Consider the following 20,190-nt stretch of genomic DNA (forward strand, 5'->3'; position numbering starts at 1 on the left):
CCAGAGCCCCGGCAGCCTGCTCCCGTTCGCCATTGGGACCCCAGCAGTGCTGGGCAGGGACCTTCTGCCTACGCCCTGCAGCCTCTCTCTGCCTCTTGTGCTTAGAAACATCGTCTTTTGGCAAATAACACTTGAAGCTGTTTCCTGGGGCCTGGGAGCAGCAGCTCAGACTCCACTGTGCTCCGTGCAGAGTCCTGCTCCGCGGCTGGGCGCTGCATTTCTCACCAGCCCCAGGAGATGCTTTTGCTGCTGCTGACCTTGCGCTCTGTGCAGGAGCCCTGCAGAGGGCGGACATGGGTGGAAGGGCCCATATCTGTGTGCAGGTGGCCAGGGGTTACTGTTCCCTCTTCCCATTAGAGGGACCGAGAAACCTCAGCCTTCCAGAGGGTTTTCCTCGAGTGGAGGTGCGGCGCCTTGATACTGGGATGCGGTTTAAGTGCAGCCTGAGAGCTGCGGCTTGTGATTGCCATGGCGCAGCCAGAGGGCAGGAGATGGGGGACCCGCTGGGCAGGGCGTGAAGATGCAGAGAGAGGAGAGGTTTACCTGGAGTCTGTGGCCTCCCCGCAGCTTCGAGTTCTCTGGATCTGCCCTTCTCTGTATTTCTGGAAGCTTTGAGGCTGTGGAGGGACCCAGTGCCCAGGACGTTCAGCCTCCGGCTTCTTCCTCTCCTGGCGGGTTTGGAGAGCTCGCAGCCTCTCCACAGTCTGTGCTCCTTTCCAAGGACCCAGAACCACTCAGAGCCACACTTTTCCTCCAGCTGGAGAAACCGTGTGAAGATGCACAGGCAAGAGCCAGCCCTGCCCTCCTCCTCCGCTCACCCACAGAGGGTGAGAACCTCGGCGGGCGGGGGGTCAGGATGGTGGCCGTAGGGAGAGGGCGCTGGAGGGGCAGCTGCGCCCCACACGTTTGCTGGAGAGTCTGCAGAAGGCGGTCTCAGGGCTGCAGGCTGATGCAAACCCGCCCTCTGACCCCGGGGTGAAGACCCGGGGCGCCCAGAGTGGGGACAGCTGTGTAAACTGCCGGGTGGGGTATTTATAGCCCTGCTGCGCACTCTGAGCCTGCGCCGGCCTGAGGGCTGCAGCCGGTCCTGCCGCCATGGGCTCTGTCACATGTTCTGTTCACTGAGTTTTCTGGACCTTCTGTCCTCAGGGTTGCATTAGGCTCTGCAAGACTCAGTTTCCTCACCTGCTGCCCTGATCCTCTGGGTGGTTCTCTCCATCCCAGTTTTCAAGAAGAAATGCTGTGTTCCAGATCTGGGGGAGGGGAGAGCTAACACGACCCTTCAAGGGGGCGTGGTGACCCCAGGAGGCCACTTCCCCTGGGCTCCTGAGCTCTGGGACGAGGTGGGACGCGCACAGCTGGGCTTTGGAGTCAGATCTGGGCTTGAGTCCCAGCTCGCTGCTTTACCCCATCAGTGAAATGGACGAAACTCTGGGGGGAGCGCGGAGTGAGAAGGTGCAGGACGGCTGCGGGCACACGGGCAGGGGCACAGTTCTGATGCTGCTGCAGCAAACCTGCCTGTCTGCAGACCCTCCTCTGAACGGGGTCCTTCCCTCCTCAGAGGGTGGCAGCTCCACCTCTCCGCTGGGCCTGGGACCCTATGTGGGACGAGGGTGCACACGGGAGAAAGCATGTTAGTCTTAGGGTGAAGCTGGGACATGGGGCACTGAAGGAAATCCATTCTTGGGGTCAGAAAGCCTTGGGCTTTCCAAGCCCTGGTCATGGAGAGGCGGAAGTGGACAGGGAGACAGAGAGAGAGAGAGAGAGGGAGGGAGGGAGAGAGCAGGAGAGGACGAGGGCACAGCTCTGTAATGGAAACTTGGCTCCCAGCCTCACACTCTCTCCTTCCTTAGCGCGTGTGCTCGAGTCTCAAGTTGAGAGCCTCTTCCCCTCCAGCAGGCACCCCGCGCTATCTCCACGGCCCACCCCTGCCGCCCTGCTCGGAGCTGGTGACATGTGACATGTGAGCCCGCTGCCTCCCTCTTCACCGCCCCCACCCGCTCCCTGACTAATTAGGCCAGCTCGCCACTTCCAGGGCCTGGCGGGCGGAGCCAGGCACGCGGTGGATGGGGGCCAAGGGCTTTTGTTGACATTGCTCAAGTGTAGCTTCGAGGAGCATCTCCTGCCGAGCCAAGAAGTCCAGGGAAGCCGGGGGTGATGAGGGGAGAGCAGCGGGCGCCTCCCCCAATGCCCTCTGCCTTCCCCACTGCCCACCCACTCCTCCCTAAATCCAAGACTGTGAGCCTCCATGTTGGGACCAAGGGGCCAGCTGAGTCTCTGAGAAATCCACGCTCAGCTGAGCGTCCTGCATCCAGTGGGGTTTCAGGACTGTTTTCTTTTGTGTGTGTGATGCTTTCACGGGGTGACGCTCCTGACTTGCCACTGTTCCTAATAGTTTCTGGGGAAGTAGGTCCAGTGAGACTGTCTCCACCCCTCACCTCGTATAAGGTGCAGGCTGCATAGTGGATCTGTCTTGCTATAGCTGAGTAATATGGCCAGACGGATTTCATCCTCTGCAGGGATCTACCAAGAATGTGGGTTTTGGGGTCACTAGACCTGGTCAGATCCTGGTCAGATCCCCATTCTGCGCCTCTTTGCTTGCTGTGTGACCTTGGGCAAGTCTTTTAACCTCTTTTGTGCTTCGGTTTCCTTATATGCAAGTGGAGTTAATAGTTCAGAATAAGATGTTAAGATGAAACATGGCGAAGAGTGGCAAGTTCTTCACACATAATAGACACTCAATAAATGGCTGTCATGATGATTATTAACTGGCAGTGGCTGTGGCCATGGGTGGGTTCTGAGTTTAGGCAGATCACTTCTACTCTGACTTATTTACTCCAAAGGTAAGTTGACCCAAGAACCAACTGCCCTTTCCTACCTTACCAGCAGTTTTGTTTTGTTCTTTTGACTTTTTTTTTTTTTTTGGGTCTGCGTTGGGTCTTCATTGCTTTGCACGGGCTTTCTCTAGTTGCGGCGAGTGGGGGCTACTCTTCGTTGCAGTGCTCGGGCTTCTCATTGCAGTGGCTTCTATTGCGGAGCACCGGCTTTAGGCGCATGGGTCTCAGTAGTTGTGGCATGCAGGCTCAGTAGTTGTGGCTCACGGTCTTTAGAGCACAGGCTCAGTAGTTGTGGCGCACGGGCTTAGTTGCTCCGCAGCATGTGGGATCTTCCTGGACCAGGGCTCGAATCTGTGTCCCCTGCATTGGCAGGTGGATTCTTAACCACTGCGCCACCAGGGAAGTCCCTCACCAGCAGTTTTGTGAGGACAAAGAGAATGCGGTGTAATATCGTCACACGGTTCTCAGTGGGAAGTAAGTGAATGCAGTGCTTTGCTTTCATCCTTCTCATTTTCTCAGACTCTGGTCTCCACATCTGTATATCAGTGGTCAGTGGTCATATATATTTTTTTGAGATAAAAGTTTGTACGTTTTGGAATCCAGAGGCGCTGCCTTAATAGTCTCTGATTCCTGAAGCTATTGAATCATCATGTAAAAAAAATCCTCTAATTTTCTGCTACAATAGCTGGCTTTATTTTTATATCTCTTAATTGGTATCAGCTTTTCTCTCAGAATTACAGAACCATGGAAATTTGGCCTAAGCAGAAACTTTGCAAGTCACTGGAAGGGATGCTTTTGCTTCTTTGCAGATTTTTGGAATCTTCCTGGAAGGCAGCTATGCTCACCACTATACAAACAATGCACATTGGGATCTTCCTGAATGTTAGGATTGCAGCACCACAGAACACTTTTCTTTACTCCAGATTACAAGAAGAGCAGAACGGCCAATCTGTTGGTCTCGTGTAGGCTGGAAGATGCCATCGGCATCCTGCCTGCGTCACTTTGTCCTCATGTCTTCAGTGCACGTGGGCACCGTCCAACTTTCAGCACCTGCGTCTCATTATCTAAGGCCTTTTGCTGGGTACCAGAGCCCACTTTGGTTGGAAGTGCCAGGGAATTAATGTCCCCTGGGAACAGCCTACATTCAACCCATGGCAGACCAAGAGCAGGTGGATAAATACCCCAGCTCCCTCACCCCTTGGGTGTCTGAGTTGCATGTCTCCACTGGCCCCACAGAGATTTCCAGAGGGGTCAAGTGCTAGTTCACCCATTTTAGCAACTTGAAACTTGAAACACACCTCCACTGGCTGGCTCCCTGGCCCTGTCCCACCACGGGTGCTTCCCGAGATCACCCCCCCATGTAAACCACCTGTGCTCAAATCCATGTCCTCAGGGGCTGCTTCTGCGGAAACCCAACCTGAGACAAATGGGGTGTCCTTCTCCACACTCTTAGATCCTTTATGATAATATGGTGTAATATTCGCATTTTAGGTCTGCCTGTTGAAATTTAAGGCAACTGACCTTATTCCTTGTTTATGAGTTTTTTGCAATTTTTTCCCTCTGCTTGTCGCTGTCCTTAATCCTAAGAATTAACCATTCAGGTGAACAGGAGTACACAGATGCCTTGCTTTGACCTTGAAATATCTTTGGGATTGTCCTCACAATTATGGCTATATCTGGCCATCATGTAGGTTTCTGTATTTCAGAGTCTTAAGTTATTGCTTGTTCTAGTTGGGCCCCACGTTCTACATTTTTTTGAGAATAAACCTAGGGGCTGTCCTAGCTAATGTGTAAAAGTTGTAATTAGCTACTTGATGATTTTACATGTGGAGCAGGTTCCATTTGACTGAGGAAGACCTCAGTTTGTGAGCTACGGATGTTACTGTGTGTCCTGTTGGCTTTAGGTGAGATGCCTACAAGCACTGTGATTTCCAGAAACTTCCATGAGTTTTACTTTATCCATCCACGAAGTGGGAATGGTTACTCTGACACATACTTACGGAGTACCTCCTCTGAGCCAGCAGTGATTAGGTGTCAGAGAGACAGCAGTGGGCAGAGAGACAGTGCCCAGGCTCCCTCTTTCTTTCCTGAGCATTGTCATGAGGTTCCAGTTATAAAATGAAAGTGGTATCATTTAGGAAACTAAAATCCCCATGGAAATTGAGGAAAGGGTATGATGACCTTCAGCTCTTCATTGACCAATTCAGAACACTGTGCTGGTGTGGCTCGGTGGGGCGCACCCTCTGGCCTTTTGCGAAGGCCGCTGGGCCCATGAATTAGAACCTTGTCTTGTTCTTAGATCCATTTTCTGACCACAGCAACTCTGGACACTCGAGAGGTAGCCAAAGCCTCATGTCACATCTTTCTTGAGTTCCAAGCCACTAGAAAGAGCCATCTGTGCTTGGTGTTTCCACATCCCAGTGACCCTCTGAGGTCCCGCTCTGTTGTGTCTTTGCATTTGTCTTACGTGACTGGTCCACGGCAGTCAAGGCCATCGGCCACTTTTTCCTTTTTGAAATTCTCTTTCTGCTTACCTTCTGTGACACCACTTCCCTTGCTCTTTTCCTTCCTTTCATGATCTTTTGCTGAATGCTTTGACTCTACCTGCTCTGAAGGAATGCTGAGTTTCCCATGGTTTCTTCTTCCATTCCCTTCTCTTTAGGAAACTGCATCCGTACACATGCCATACTCTTCCCTGTTTTCTTACGATTCTCCTGATGTTCTGTGTAGCTTAGCTGTCCGCCCTGCGGTGTCTGCACCCACATTACCCGGGCAGCACGCTGCCCTGTGGATGGTCCACAGACGCTTCAGGTCCAACACGTCCTAAGCAGAAGCCACCATATTCTCCCCCGACAGGCCCTTCCATCTCTGTTCTTTCTCCTGGCACGTCCATCCCCATGGGCATCTCAGCCGGAGACCTCAGCCCTAGTCACGCATTCAGTGATCGACTTTCCCCTTGTTCACGCTCTCATCTCGTATTTACTGAAATCTTGTTATGTGGGATGCACTGGCCCAGGCTCTGGGCGTGTTGTTGTGGTGTCTTAGCCTGGGTGACCCCGAGAAGCAGATCCTGAGCAGGTGGTCAGTGGCAGGTGGTGTATTTGGGAGGCGGTTCAGGGAAGTACTGGTCAAGGAGTAGATGCTGGTGTGTAGGTGCCAGTCACCCTGACTTAGCGGACCCAACCGTGCCCTTTTTTCCCAAGTCCACGTTCAGTGAGATCACGTTGGTAGCTCGAAATTGGCCATGATGGGAATATTCACACCATGGAAGTTGTCCAGTGGATACAAGACCAGGACTTTTTCCCCTGGAGAGTTGGTTGTTCAACATTTCTCAGCATGTTATTGGGTGCAGGGAATTAAGACAGGAAAGGACAGCGACCAATAAAGTGCGTTTTATCAGGAGAGTCACCTTGTAGACACCTGGAGAGTCATCCCAGTGGGGAAAACTGGATTCTAGGGTAGAACACACACTTCAGAGTCATCCCACTGGAGCGTGAGGTGTTTATACACCGCCCCCTCCCAGCCGTTGGCTGAGGGCTGCCGCTGTGGGAGCCAGTAGGATCCAGGAGCCGAGGAAGCCCTTGGGAGGTGGGGGCAGGATGGTGAGCGACGGTGGTGAGAGGTCTAAGGGGTGTTGGCCGGACTGAGTGCCGATGGCTGAAGGCGCTGGGCACCCAGCCTGGGGACAGGTGACACCCAGCTGTTAGTGATGTGTGGCTGTGACCTTTTTCTCCCCAGACCTTGATTTCATGGACCTCATCGGGCAAGACAGACAGTGGACCGTGGGCAGGAAGTTAATGCAGGTGAATGACTCGCTGACTTCAGAAGATGCAGGGCCGCGGAGCAGCAAGAACTGCACTGAACCAGGTAAGACGGTGGCTGCGCTGGGGGCTTTGCGCTGCGGGCCGGGCCGCCGTTCTCTCTGGTGGAAGCCCAGGAAGAGCTGGATGCTGTGTTTGTCCTTTGAGTTCTAATCCAGAGAGACTCTGAGGATATTTAGGGGCAGGTGTCTAAGAAACTCAAAGGCAAGATCCCAGGGGACAATTCAAGTGTGTTTCTGCCTCTGTTTTCTTTCCCTCGGACAGTGGGGGAGAAGGTGAGTCAAAATACCGTTATCAAATGTGGATGCTGGGGCTGCCCAGAGGATCCCTGAGTCAGCAGCAGGATGGGTGAGGACGTTCTGTGGCATCTTCGCTTTGATGCCTGGAATCGTCTCTGGCTAGTTGTTAATCGGAGCCTTGTTTCTGTCACAGTCAAGGCACAGGTGTTGAACCAGATCCTCACCTGTGATGTTGAGCTCCTTGGAAGAAGTGAACGTTTGTTTATCAGCTGTTATGTTTGATAGCTATTGTGCCTTTCCTCGGAACATTTGATATCTGTTTCTGAACTTAAAGGGAAAACTAACATAGGGGGATGAAGAGGACCTGGAATGTTGAGGACTCAGCTCAGGAAACGGCAGGTACCCTCTGGACGGCTGAGGTCCTGCTCATTTAGACCAGGGGTCAGCAACCTTGTCCCGGGAAGGGCCAGACAGCAATATTTTCGGCTTTGCAGACTCGTTACTGCGTCTATAGTATATTTTAAAAGATTTTTATAATTCTTTAAAAATTTAAAAACCATTCTTAGCTCGCGAGCTGTGGGATGTACCAGGCCTGTGGCCACTTTGTCAACCCTGACACGGAGTTCTCAGATCTTGGGGGGGGTCTTCCTTCCCTGGCTGGTGGGGTCTTGGGTCTCAAGTGTGTGGTGAGCTCGACCACACAGTGATCCCACATGCAAAGGCCGGCCTCGTTTTGAGTGTCATCTTAGAAGGACATACACCATCTTCATTGCAGCCCAAAGAACCTTAGTCCTCGGAGGACAGAAGGTGAAATTGTGTGTCTGCGCTTTTTTAGGAAGGTAGATAGAGGTTCCCTTTCCCACAGCTGGAAGAACTAAAAAGAGATGACCCCCTCCCGGCCAAAAAACAACCTACAGCCCTACATGATCTCTATCCCTTAAGCTAGAGAATGTAAGGTTCCTGCGGCTGTTATTAATGCTTGGGAGGAATACTCTTGGAAGTGAGTGAAGCGTGTGGCAGCTGCGTGAGCTAGAAATGAAAACTGGGGACAGAGGTTTCAAGTGTCCCACTGTGCAGACAGAGCCACCTGTCTTCTGAGAGCTGGGCATGCAGGGGCCTGGCCTGAAGGGCAGGTCATTGCTGTGCCGGGAACCCTGTTTGCTGATCTGGTCTTACAGCCGAAGAGTTGTCAACATCTCTGCAACTAGTAGGCAGGCGGTGACTGGGATGTCAGAGACAGGAGATTCAGTACTAGGGGGCCCAGCCGTCGCCTTGGGTGTACCTTCGTATGGGAAAGAATGGAGTCAGACAGATACAGTGCCCCGCTCTCGGGATTGGGTCCAGCACTGCGCAGGGCCAGTGGTGATGGAGGGCTTCTGCTTCCTGTAGTTGGGACTGTGTGTTGGGGTGGTGGAGCTGTCTCTCTGTGAGTGGTGCTGTTTACTGTTTCAAGACATGCCATTCTCAGAGTGACAGGTGTAAGAGAATAAAGCACGTGAAAGCCATCGCAGGAGAGCAGTGACTCAGCCCACAAGAACAGAACACCTCCTTATCCCACTCCTCTAGGTGGTCACAAAGCACTGAGCTGATCTCCCTGTGCTATGCGGCTGCTTCCCACTAGCTATCTGTTTTACGTTTGGTAGTGTATATATGTCCATGCCACTCTCTCACTTTGTCACAGCTTACCCTTCCCCCTCCCCGTGTCCTCAAGTCCATTCTCTACGTCTGTGTCTTTATTCCTGTCCTGCCCCTAGGTTCTTCAGAACCATTTATTTATTTATTTTTATTCCATACATATGTGTTAGCATACGGTATTTGTTTTTCTCTTTCTGACTTACTTCACTCTGTATGACAGACTCTAGGTCCATCCACCTCATTACAAATTTCGTTTCTTTTTATGGTTGAGTAATGGAACCCTCTTGCACTGTTGGTGGGAATGTAAATTGATACAGCCACTATGGAGAACAGTATGGAGGTTCCTTAAAAAACTACAAATAGAACTACCATATGACCCAGCAATCCCACTACTGGGCATATACCCTGAGAAAACCATAATTCAAAAAGAGTCATGTACCACAGTGTTCATCGCAGCTCTATTTACAACAGTCAGGACATGGAAGCAACCTAAGTGTCCATCAACAGATGAATGGATAGAGAAGCTGTGGCACATATATACAACGGAATATTATTCAGCCAACACGTCTTTAAAGTGGCAGCTGTCATATGAAGAGTGAGCCATCTCAAGGTTGCCACACCCACCAAAGACAGAACTGCCACTGAATAAGGCCCCTGTCCCGCAGGGCTCCTGGTTACCAAAGAGAGGGAGAGGGAGATGGGGAGGGAGAGGGGAGAAGGAGATGGAGGGGAAGGGGGAGGGGGAGGGAGATGGACAGCGAGAGGAAAGTGGATGGGGGAGAAGGATAAAACGAGGCTGACGGTAGGACATGGGATTCTGGGAATGCAAAGAAGTAATTTACCAAGGGAAGTGGAGCTGGGCATCTCGGGGGTGGAAGATTTTGTGAATTCCTATTCTTGAAATCGCCTGAAACGATTGCAGTTGTGCAACAGAAGGGACAGATGGGATAAAGCAGTCCCAGGTCTGTTTCTCAGGTGAGGAAATGAACGTCTGCGAAGCAAGCCAGCCCCATCCCCCAACCGTTCTCAGGCCCAGAACACAGGCCACCCCATCGCCAGCCTCCAAATCAACCTCACTCACACCCACGGCCTCTCCAGCCAGGGTTTCCGAGAACACAGCCTGAGAAGCCCTGTGACGTCAGAACAGCACTGGGCACGCTTTACAACCAGAGCCAAAGTAACTCCCATCTGTGACCCGGACACTGTTGCCCCCACGGCCAGCCTGGCCCCCAAACGCTCGGGTCCCCGTGGAAACGCTCAGCCTTCGGCACAGACAGAGCCCTGACACCATCCCCGTGAGCGCGCCCCGCTCGGCGACACCGTCACCAAGAGGAAAGAGGCTGTCCCGATGGTTCGCCTCCCAGCCCCACACCGGAGCCTCTGGGAGCAGAAGCCCACGCCGTCCCAGCACGGGTAACACCCACCACGGACAGGGCGCTCCGGCCTCTTCAGGGCAGCTGGGCAATGTTTTGTGGCTGGGCCTTGGCTCCCACCAGCTTGGTCCCCTCATCCTCCAGTGGGTTAGGGGTAGAGAAGATGAATCCCATTCCGTTTCAACTCAAAATCAGGATCTTCTGAGTGCGCTCAACTTTCTTCATAAAAGATCTGTTCAGTCAAGGGTAAGAAGCAGACTTCTGACAGCTTTCTGGAAAGAGCACCAAGGCAACTGGGTGACAATGTTTTGATGACGTTCTCTTTTTTTTTGGCCTCATTGCGAGGCACGTGGGATCTTAGCTCCCCCAACCAGGGATCGAACCCACACCCTCTGCACTGGAAGGTGGAGTCTTAACCACTGGACCACCGGGGACGTCCCGATGACCTGATGACGTTCTTATAGAAACAGAGGGCTCCTCAGAGGCACTGAGCTCAACAACACGGGGAGATCTTCTGTTACAAGATGGTGCTTGAGTCGCTCCACCCAGCGGGCCACTGCTCGGGCCTGGGCCGCCTGAGGACTGACCCAGACAGGCCACATCTGCCCATCCCCGAGAGGAAGGGCTGGAGGATGTATTTAGTTCCTTGATGCTCATGTGATGGAGGGACGGGTGCCCCCAGCAGACAGTGGGAAATTCAGGAGTGAGGTCCCACTGTGGACCCTCCATCCGCAGCACCAAGCTGGGTACACACACCTGATGACGTCACTCCCAACCCTCACAGCAGCTGCGAAAGGTCAGAATGATCATCTCCATCTCACAGAGAAGCACACAAAGGCTCAGAGAGTCTGACTATCTTGCCCTCAGCTTCTCGGCCAAGATTCAAACCCAGGTGAGTGCGACCCCAAGACCCAGGTAAGAGACGGGCTCTCGGATTTACATATCCCCTGTATGTCCTCAAGATGTTTGCAACTGAGCTGGAAAGACAGGAGATACTTTCAAAGACAAATGGACATTCTAGACCAGCCTGTCCAATGGACCTTTCTGCAATGGCGGAAATGTTCTATGTCCTGTGCTGTCCAGGAACCACACACAGCCACCGGCTAATTTGATGTGTGGCTAGGGCAACGGAGAATCTGAATTTTTAATTGTATTTCATTTAAATTAATTTGAACTTAAGGGGCCGCTGAATGTCCATATCGGACAGCGTAGTTACAGATACTTTCTACCAAAAACATTCAGAAAACAGAACGGTCACAGCAGACTTCATGCAGGACAGAGGCTCCAGGCAGGCCCTTGGGAGGGAGATGCAAGAGGGAGGAGATATGGGGACATATGTATATGTATAACTGATTCACTTTGTTTATAAAGCATAAGCTAACACACCATTGTAAAGCAATTATACTCCAATAAAGATGTTTAGAAAAAAAAAAAAAGACATGTTGGGTTTTTTTGGATTTTTTTTTTAAATGGCATTCTTCCCTTGCCTCTTCCAAGACATGGTTTTGGTGAAACTTTGTAAGTTTTTCCTCTAGATCCGTATGAAAAAGACTGAGTTCCAGGCTCTAATTTTTCTGCCATCGTTCCAGCCCTCTGTGAATTTTTAAGGTTGTTTTCTTAGCCTGACACTGCGATTTCATCTCAAGCCTGGAAACCTTGTCTTTTGGCAAATAACATTTGAAACTGTTTACTCAGATGACCTATCGTGAGAAACTCAACTTTGAATAAATTCGATCCATGGAAAATTAAGTTAGCTAACTGTAATGTTGAGGGTGGCACACAACTGTAGCGGAGATGGACTCTTGGCAATATTTATTGGTACACTCTGCAGAATTTTCTTTCTACACTTTTCAGTCTGTTTTCAGAAAAAAAATCTATCATCTTTTGGTTCTTAGTTCTTTGATATTTTAAGGAAATGATCTTTTCCTCAGAGTGCCTCTTTCAAAGAAACTTGGGAAGAAGGAAGCTATTTAAAATGATAGCCTTTGGGGCTTCCCTGGTGGCGCAGTGGTTGAGAGTCCACCTGCCGATGCAGGGGACACGGGTTCGTGCCCTGGTCCGGGAGGATCCCACATGCCGCAGAGCGGCTGGGCCCGTGAGACATGGCCGCTGAGCCAGCATGTCCGGAGCCTGTGCTCCGCAACGAGAGAGGCCACGACAGTGAGAGGCCCACATAACGCAAAAAAAAAAAAAAAAAAAAAATGATAGCCTTTGGCGTGGGCTTCGCTCTGAGATCACTGTATTTTCTTTCTTTCTTTTTTTTAAAATTTTATTCGAGTATAGTTGATTTACAACATTGTGTTAGTTTCAGGTGTACAGCAAAGTGATTCACTTATACATATACATATATTCATTCTTTTTCAGATTCTTTTCTCATATAGGTTATCACAGAATATTGAGTATAGTTCCCTGTGCTATAGAGTAGATCCTTTTTGGTTGTCTATTTTATATTTAGTAGTGTGTGTATGTTAACCCCATACCCCTGATTTATCCCTCCCCCATGTTTCCCCTTTGGTAACCATAAGTTTGTTTTCGAGATCTGTAAGTCTGTTTCTGTTTTCGTTTTCTTCTGATAAAGTGCTCGGCTCTCTCCCTCTGCCTGGCTTGTAGGGTTTGAGGTCTCTGGGGGTGGGGAAGCCACCCTGAGCCTTTGCTGCAGGACAGAGAGGCTGGTGGGCACTCGCCCCACGGGGCTGTGCAGGAATGTTTACTGGATCAGGTGGTTGTTTACCAGAGTGGCCAGAAACCACACAATCTAAGAGTCACATGTGAGCGTCCTAGAGGAGGAAAGTCAGAGGTGGGGATGAGAGAAGCAATACGGGGTGAGTCCAAGGGTAGGTGTGGACCATGAGCAGAGCCTGGAGGCCAGGCTCGGAGTGGCAAGCACGCGCAGGCTGGTCCAGGTCCAGGTTGTGAACAAAGGCAGGGTTGGGATCCTGCTGTTCTCGAGTTTAAACCATAACATCAGGGTCAGCTGGTTTAATACCACGGGGCTGGGCATGACCAATCTACAGAGCACTAAAGGTCCAAATCGCTCACCTTTTGCATGAACAAAATGAGACCCAGAGTGCATAAATGACCCCCAACTGTCCCCTGTGGATAATCAATGCATGTCAAAATAATCATCTAGAAAATATGACCTTTGCATGATCTAGAGGAACACGGTCCTGTAGAAATATAATGCAAGCTACAGATGTAATTTTAAAATTCCTAGTAGCTACATTATATACTTGAAAAGAAATAGGTGAAGTTAATTTTAATGCTATATTTGATTTAACCAAATATTTCCAGAATATTAGGAATGACAATTTTCAGTCACCTCCGTGTTTTATCCCTGGGTTTGAACCCAGGAAACAACGAAGATTTTGTTTTTTAAGTTTTAAAGTGTTTACTTTATTGTACTAGCTCATATAACTTTCACTAACTTCTCTCTGCAGTTGTAATTTTCATAATGATTCAAATAATTGCTGTTGACATTCTTAAGTGGAACATCTTAGAAACTGATTGAGATCTGCTTTTTAATCTGTGTCACATTCTTTACTGGATTAGGTTGTCGTAGCTGCTGTAACAAATAAGTCCTGTAGACCTTGGGGTAATATAAAAGAAGTTTCTTTCTTTCTTATGTGAAGTTCTGGTCTGTGGGTGGCCTTGTTGCTAGAGGTGGTCCATGGACTCTGGAACCTTCCATTTTGAGGCTCCCTGTCCTCACACTTCTCTGCTTTAAGGGGAAAGAACCAGGAGGGCTGTGCATAGCTGAGTTTTATGGACCAGACCCTCCCTCCCGCTCACATTCCATTGGTCACGACTCAGTCCATGACCATTTCTAACTGTAAGGGAGCCTGGCACATGGATTTTAGCCCAGTGCCCTGGAAGAAGAGAAAGCAGTTTTTTCCCCCAGACTTGTTTCTTATTGAAAAAACAAACCTCTCAATTCTCCTTTATGCCTATCTTATTTCAAAAGCAGTATACCCCCTGTATAGAGAAATCGTAACCCAAACTTACATCTTCTGAGGCTGGCCTAGCTCTTGGTTTAAGCTTCATGATTCTCACCTGGTTAGGTGACACAATTCGATTCTCTTTTCACCTTGAGAGGATCACAAGTCAGGTAGAAATTGTCCCAGTTGTGTCTGTTTGCAAATTGCATCTTTTCTTTGTAAATGCAAGGAGCCTAGGAAAAACAGTGAGTGTTTGAGAATGCGTGAAGTCATTGGCGGTAATGTGGAAAGAGCTTGGGTTCCAGAGTAAATCGTAAATCTCAGTTTTGTCACTTTCGACCTATGTGATGCCAGGTGAGTTTCCTAAATTCTTTGAACCTCATTTCCGCCATCTGTAAAATGCAGATTAAGATGCCCGCGCATGAAGTGACATAGGTTTCGTAAAACAGCAAAACCTCAGTCCTAGTAGGTGCTCAATAAATCGTGGCTCCGTCATCTTTGTTACCAGAAGGATCCTTGGGGGTCTTGTTTAAGAGAAGAATGGATGTTCATCCTCTAAAAATGCTTGAAAACCCCTGATCTGGACTAACTCCTTGTTCCAGAGTGTCTGGGGTGTCCAGACCACCTGTCCAATCTTCCTTGCACCTTGGAATTGCTTCCCCTTGGGTCAGAGGGTGACGCATTCGTGCAGGGTCGGCCGCAGGTGAGCACGTGGTGACAGTGAGCACACCTGTGTGTGGAGGCCGCAGGCAATGGAATGGGGGGTGCTGGGGACACCCGCCGTGGGGTCGGCTCAAGCACCAGCCAGCTCCTGGCCCCACAGCTCTCCTCGGCTGCACCCTTGTGGTCTGTGGCAGCAATGGCCACTTCTTCCTTTGTGGCCAAGGAGCACATGTGGCCCTGGGTGCGTCTCCAGCCCTCTGGGGTTCATTCTTGCCTGGTCCCCACTCCTGAACTGCTTCTGCAGCAGCACCATGCCTGGGCTGACTGGGGGCTCTTTCCTTGAATTATGCATTTGGAACTTATCTTGTTCCACAGGTAATCTCGTTTCACTGATGAGGCCAGGACCGAGGTCTAGAGGCGTGAAGGGGCGTCTCTAGGGTCCACCTCTGGCTGGCAGCAGAGCGAGGACCAGCATTTGCATTTCCTGCCTTTTCTGACCTCTTGCCCCAAGGCTGGGCTGTGTCCCCTCGCCTTTTTGTGAGCGGAGTCAGCCTGAAGTCACATCTGCGTCTGGGGGTCCCCAGGAGGGCACCACTCTGTCCTCACCTGAGTGCTCTCAGCTGCCTGAGGGCAGCGGTTCTCACGGTGGGGCAGACCAGTGCCAGCAGCAGCCCTGGGAGCTTGTCAGAAATGCCCCTTCCCGGGCGCCACCTGAGCCCTGCAGGTCAGAACCTCTGGGGAGGGGGCCCGGCCATCCGGATTTCCTAGGCTCCTGTGGCGTGGCGTGTGCACTGCGTCGTGAGGAACCCTGAGGAGACTTCAGTCCAGGCCCCACCCCAGGCCAAGGAAACCCGAGTCTCTGGGACTGGGAGCCGGGCACCGGTGGTTGGAAAGCTGCCAGGGATGCCAGGGTGCAGCTGAGGCTGAGAGCACGGCCTGAGGCCCCCTGCGTGCCCTGGACAGCTCTGGTCAGCCGGCCCTGGGAGTCTGGCCGAGGGGAGGGGAGCTGGGCCTCATCTCCTCCTGCCCCTCAACAAACAAACTAACTAACAAACAAACAAACAGACGGAGGGTGTCTGCCGCATTTAAGGCGCCAGGCCTGTCTTGTGGGGGCTCCTCACCCGTTCAGCAGTTCTCGTGAGTCACACGGATAGTCATTCATTAGGAGACTCCATCTCGGGGGTCCCTGGGTTTTCTAAGAGATCTTCCCCTGAGAAACACCAGGGTGGAGGTTTACTTGGCAGTGTTTTAAAATGTGTGTTCTAAGAGAGAAGTTTATAGCAACACAATCCTACCTCAAGAAACAAGAAAAATCTCAAAGAAACAATCTAACCTTACACCTAAAGGAACTAGAGAAAGAAGAACAAACAAAACCCAAAGTTAGTAGAAGGAAAGAAATCATAAAGGTCAGAGCAGAAATAAATGAAATAGAAACAAAGAAAACAATAGCACAGATCAATAAAACTAAAACCTGGTTCTTTGAGAAGATAAACAAAATTGATAAACCTTTAGCCAGGCTCATCAAGAAAAAGAGGGAGAGGACTCAAATCCATAAAATTAGAAATGAAAAAGGAGAAGTTACAACGGACACTGCAGAAATACAAAGCATCCTAAGAGACTACTATAAGCAACTGTATGCCAATAAAATGGACAACCTGGAAGAAATGGACAAATTCTTAGAAAGGTATAACCTTCCAAGACTGAACCAGGAAGAAATAGAAAATATGAACAGACCATCGCAAGTAATGAAATGGAAACGGTGATTAAAAATCTTCCAACAAACAGAAGTCCAGGACCAGATGGCTTCACAGGTGAATTCTGTCAAACATTTACTGAAGAGCTAACACCCGTCCTTCTCAAACTCTTCCAAAAAATTGCAGAGGAAGGAACACTCCCAAACTCATTCTACGAGGCCACCATCACCCTGATACCAAAACCAGACAGAGATACTATAAAAAAAGAAAATTACAGACCTATATCACTGATGAATATAGATGCAAAAATCCGCAACAAAATACTAGCAAACAGAATCCAGCAACACAGTAAAAGGATCATACATCCAGGGAAGCAAGGATTCTTCAGTATGCGCAAATCAATCAGTGTGATACACCATATTAACAAATTGAAGAATAAAAGCCATATGATCATTTTGATAGATGCAGAAAAAGCTTTTGACAAAATTCAACACCCGTTTATGATAAAAACTCTCCAGAAAGTGGGCACAGGGGGAACCTACCTCAACAGAATAAAGGCCATATACAACAAACCCACAGCAAACATCATTCTCAATGGTGAAAACGGAAAGCATTTCCTCTAAGATCCAGAGCAAGACAAGGATGTCCACTCTCACCACTATTATTCAACATAGTTTTGGAAGTCCTAGCCACGGCAATCAGAGGAGAAAAATAGAAGGAATACAAATTGGAAAAGAAGAAGTAAAACTGTCACTGTTTGCAGATGACATGATACTATATATAGAGAATCCTAAAGATGTCACCAGAAAACTACTAGAGCTAATCAGTGAATTTGGTAAAGTTTCAGGATACAAAATTAATGCACAGAAATCTCTTGCATTCCTATACACTAACGACGAAAGATCAGAAAGAGAAATTAAGGAAATAATCCCATTCACCATTGCAAAAAAAAGAATAAAATACCTAGGAATAAACCTACCTAAGGAGGTAAAAGACCTGTAACTCAGAAAACTTTAAGACACTGTTGAAAGAAATCAAAGATGACACAAACAGATGGAGAGATATACCATATTCTTGGATTGGAAGAATCAATATTGTGAAAATGACTATACTACCCCAAGCAATCTACAGATTCAGTGCAATCCCTTTCAAATTACCAATGACATTTTTTACAGAACTAGAAGAAAAAATCTTAAAATTTGTATGGAGACACAAAAGAATAGCCAAAGCAACCTTGAGGGAAAACAGTGGAGCTGGAGGAGTCACACCCTGACTTCAGACTATACTATAAAACTACAGTAATCAAGACAATATGGTACTGGCACAAAAACAGAAATATAGATCAATGGAACAGGATAGAACGCCCAGAGATAAACCCACGCACCTATGGTCAACTAATCTATGACAAAGGAGGCAAGGATATACAATGGAGAAAAGACAGTCTCTTCAATAAGTGGTTCTGGGAAAACTGGACAGCTGCATGTAAAAGAATGAAATTAGAGAACTCCCTAACACTATACATAAAGATAAACTCCAAATGGATTAAAGACATAAATGTAAGACCAGACACTATAAAACTCTTAGAGGAAAACATAGGAAGAACGCTCTTTGACATATATCACTCTTTGACTCACCTCCTAGAGTAATGGAAATAAAACCAAAAATAACTAAATGGGACCTAATGAAACTTAAAAGCATTGGAAAGCAAAGGAACTATAAACAAGATGAAAAGACAACCCTCAGAATGGGAGAATATGTTTGCAAATGAATCAACGGACAAAGGATTAATCTCCAAAATATATAAACAGCTCATGCAGCTCAATATTAAGAAAGCAAACAACCCAATCCAAAAATGGGCAGAACACCTAAATAGACATTTTTCCAAAGAAGACATACAGATGGGCAAGAGGCACATGAAAAGCTGCTCAACATCACTAATTATTAGAGAAATGCAAATCAAAACTACAAGGAGGTGTCACCTCACACCAGTTAGAATGGGCATCATCAGAAAATCTACAAACAACAAATGCTGGAGAGGGTGCGGAGAAAAAGGGAACCCTCTTGCACTGTTGGTGGGAATGTAAATTGATACAGCTACTATGGAGAACAGTATGGAGGTTCCTTAAAAAACTAAAAATAGAATTACCATATGACCCAGCAATCCCACCACTGGGCATATACCCAGAGAAAACCATAATTCAAAAAGACACATGCACCCCAATGTTCATCGCAGCACTATTTACAATAGCCAGGCCATGGAAGCAACCTAAATGCCCATCAACAGACGAATGGATAAAGAAGATGTGGTACATATATACAATGAAATATTACTCTGTCATAAAAAGGAATGAAACTGGGTCATTTGTAGAGATGTGGATGGACCTAGAGACTGTCATACAGAGTGAAGTAAGTCAGAAAGAGAAAAACAAATATTGTATATTAATGCATATATGTGGAATCTAGAAAAATGGTACAGATGAACCGGTTTGCAAGGCAGAACTAGATGGATGTAGAGAACGAATGTATGGACACCAAGGGGGGAAAGTGGAGGGGTGGTGGTGGTGGTGGGATGAAGTGGGAGATTGGGATTGACATATATACACTAATATGTATAAAATAGATAACTAATAAGAACCTGCTGTATAAAAAATAAATAAAATAAAATTCAAAAGAAATAAAATAAAATAAAATGTGTGTCTATGAGCGTCAGGAGGGAATGTCTCTGCCTGGTCCTTAAGTGGCTCTGACCTTGCCTTCCTCACCCGGAGCCTCCCCAGCTCCCTCCCTCCTTAGCAGGGGCTGACCCAGGGGTAGGGCTGACCCACAGGCAACCATGGGCCTGAGGGCAGGGCCTCGGGGCACAGACTGCCTCTCCCTGCGGCCCTCCCATCCAGATCTGGATACCCTCAGGCCTGGGATGGCCTCTGGGAGCTTTGGGGTAGGAGGTGGCCCGGGGAGGGCCCAGCCTCTCTCCCCAGAGGCTCCCAGCAGCCTCCCAGGCCTCAGACTTTTTAAACAAGCTCCCAGGAACAACCGGCAGTGTGGCCAAGGGATGGGGGAGGGTGTGTCCGAGTTAACCTGCTGAGTATGGTTCCCACTGACCGCACACTTGGGCATCAGGCAGTAGCCTGTTTCTTCCTCCACCAGGGGCTCCCATGGCCACCCAACAGTTTGCATCCCCCGGGACTGGCCTGGGATGACAAGGTTCCCTTCCCACCTTGGAGAGGAAGGTTAAATGAGTCCACGTCTGGGTTATCATACTGGCGCTTCTGAGGTTCCTGATATAGTGTGAAACCATTAGTGTGGCTGAAATTTCTGTCATAGAACAAGAAAATCCCTGAATTAAAGATTAGCAGCCTTTTTTAGAAGCTTACTCAGAACGAAGTGGATGTGAGCCCAGCCCAGTGGCTTGTCCATCCCGGCCAAGACCTTGCACCTCAGCCCTGAGCCTGCAGCGGGATCTCAGGGCTCATGCCACTGGGGTCGGGGACGCTGGGCTGAGGAAGGGAGGAGAACAGGCTGCAGACCAGTGGGTCAGGCCACGCTGGCAGGAGCATGGGAAGGGGGTCTAAGGTCACTAAATAGGCACTCAGAGTACCCACCCTGCCTCAGCGTCATTGTGAGAACCAGAATGTAAGGGATACCCACGTTCTGTAAGCATCAAGTACCTCTGGGTGGAGTTAGGGATGTGGTCCAGGGTCCTACAGACCCGGAGAGGAGTCCTGCTTTGACATCCATGGGCTGTGGGGCCCTGGACCAGTCATTTAACTTCTCCAAGCCTGGGTTTCCTCCCCTGCGAAGTGGGGATAATTCATGGCACAAACAGAAAGGGTTGCCATGGAGAGTCAATGGAATAAAGTGTGTGAAGAGCTTAGCACAAAGCAAATACCCAACTGTGAACGGATGCGCGTTTCTGGAGCACCCACCATGGGCTCAGGGCCTCAGTTAGTCATGCATAGGAGGATGTGATTATTACTCAGGCACTGATCAGGG

General features: G+C 49.1%; 1 protein-coding gene across 1 annotated transcript in view; it reads left to right on the forward strand.

Moving 5' to 3' along the window:
- SLC24A3 (solute carrier family 24 member 3) overlaps positions 1-20,190 on the forward strand; it is a 460,077-nt gene that overhangs the window by 58,745 nt on the left and 381,142 nt on the right. Inside the window, exon 2 of the mRNA XM_060285209.1 lies at positions 6,576-6,704. Coding sequence (XP_060141192.1) covers positions 6,576-6,704 — 129 coding nt within the window. The remainder of the gene's footprint in view (positions 1-6,575; positions 6,705-20,190) is intronic.

This window comes from Globicephala melas, chromosome 15 (genome assembly GCF_963455315.2).
Source record: "Globicephala melas chromosome 15, mGloMel1.2, whole genome shotgun sequence".
Lineage (NCBI taxonomy): Eukaryota > Metazoa > Chordata > Mammalia > Artiodactyla > Delphinidae > Globicephala > Globicephala melas.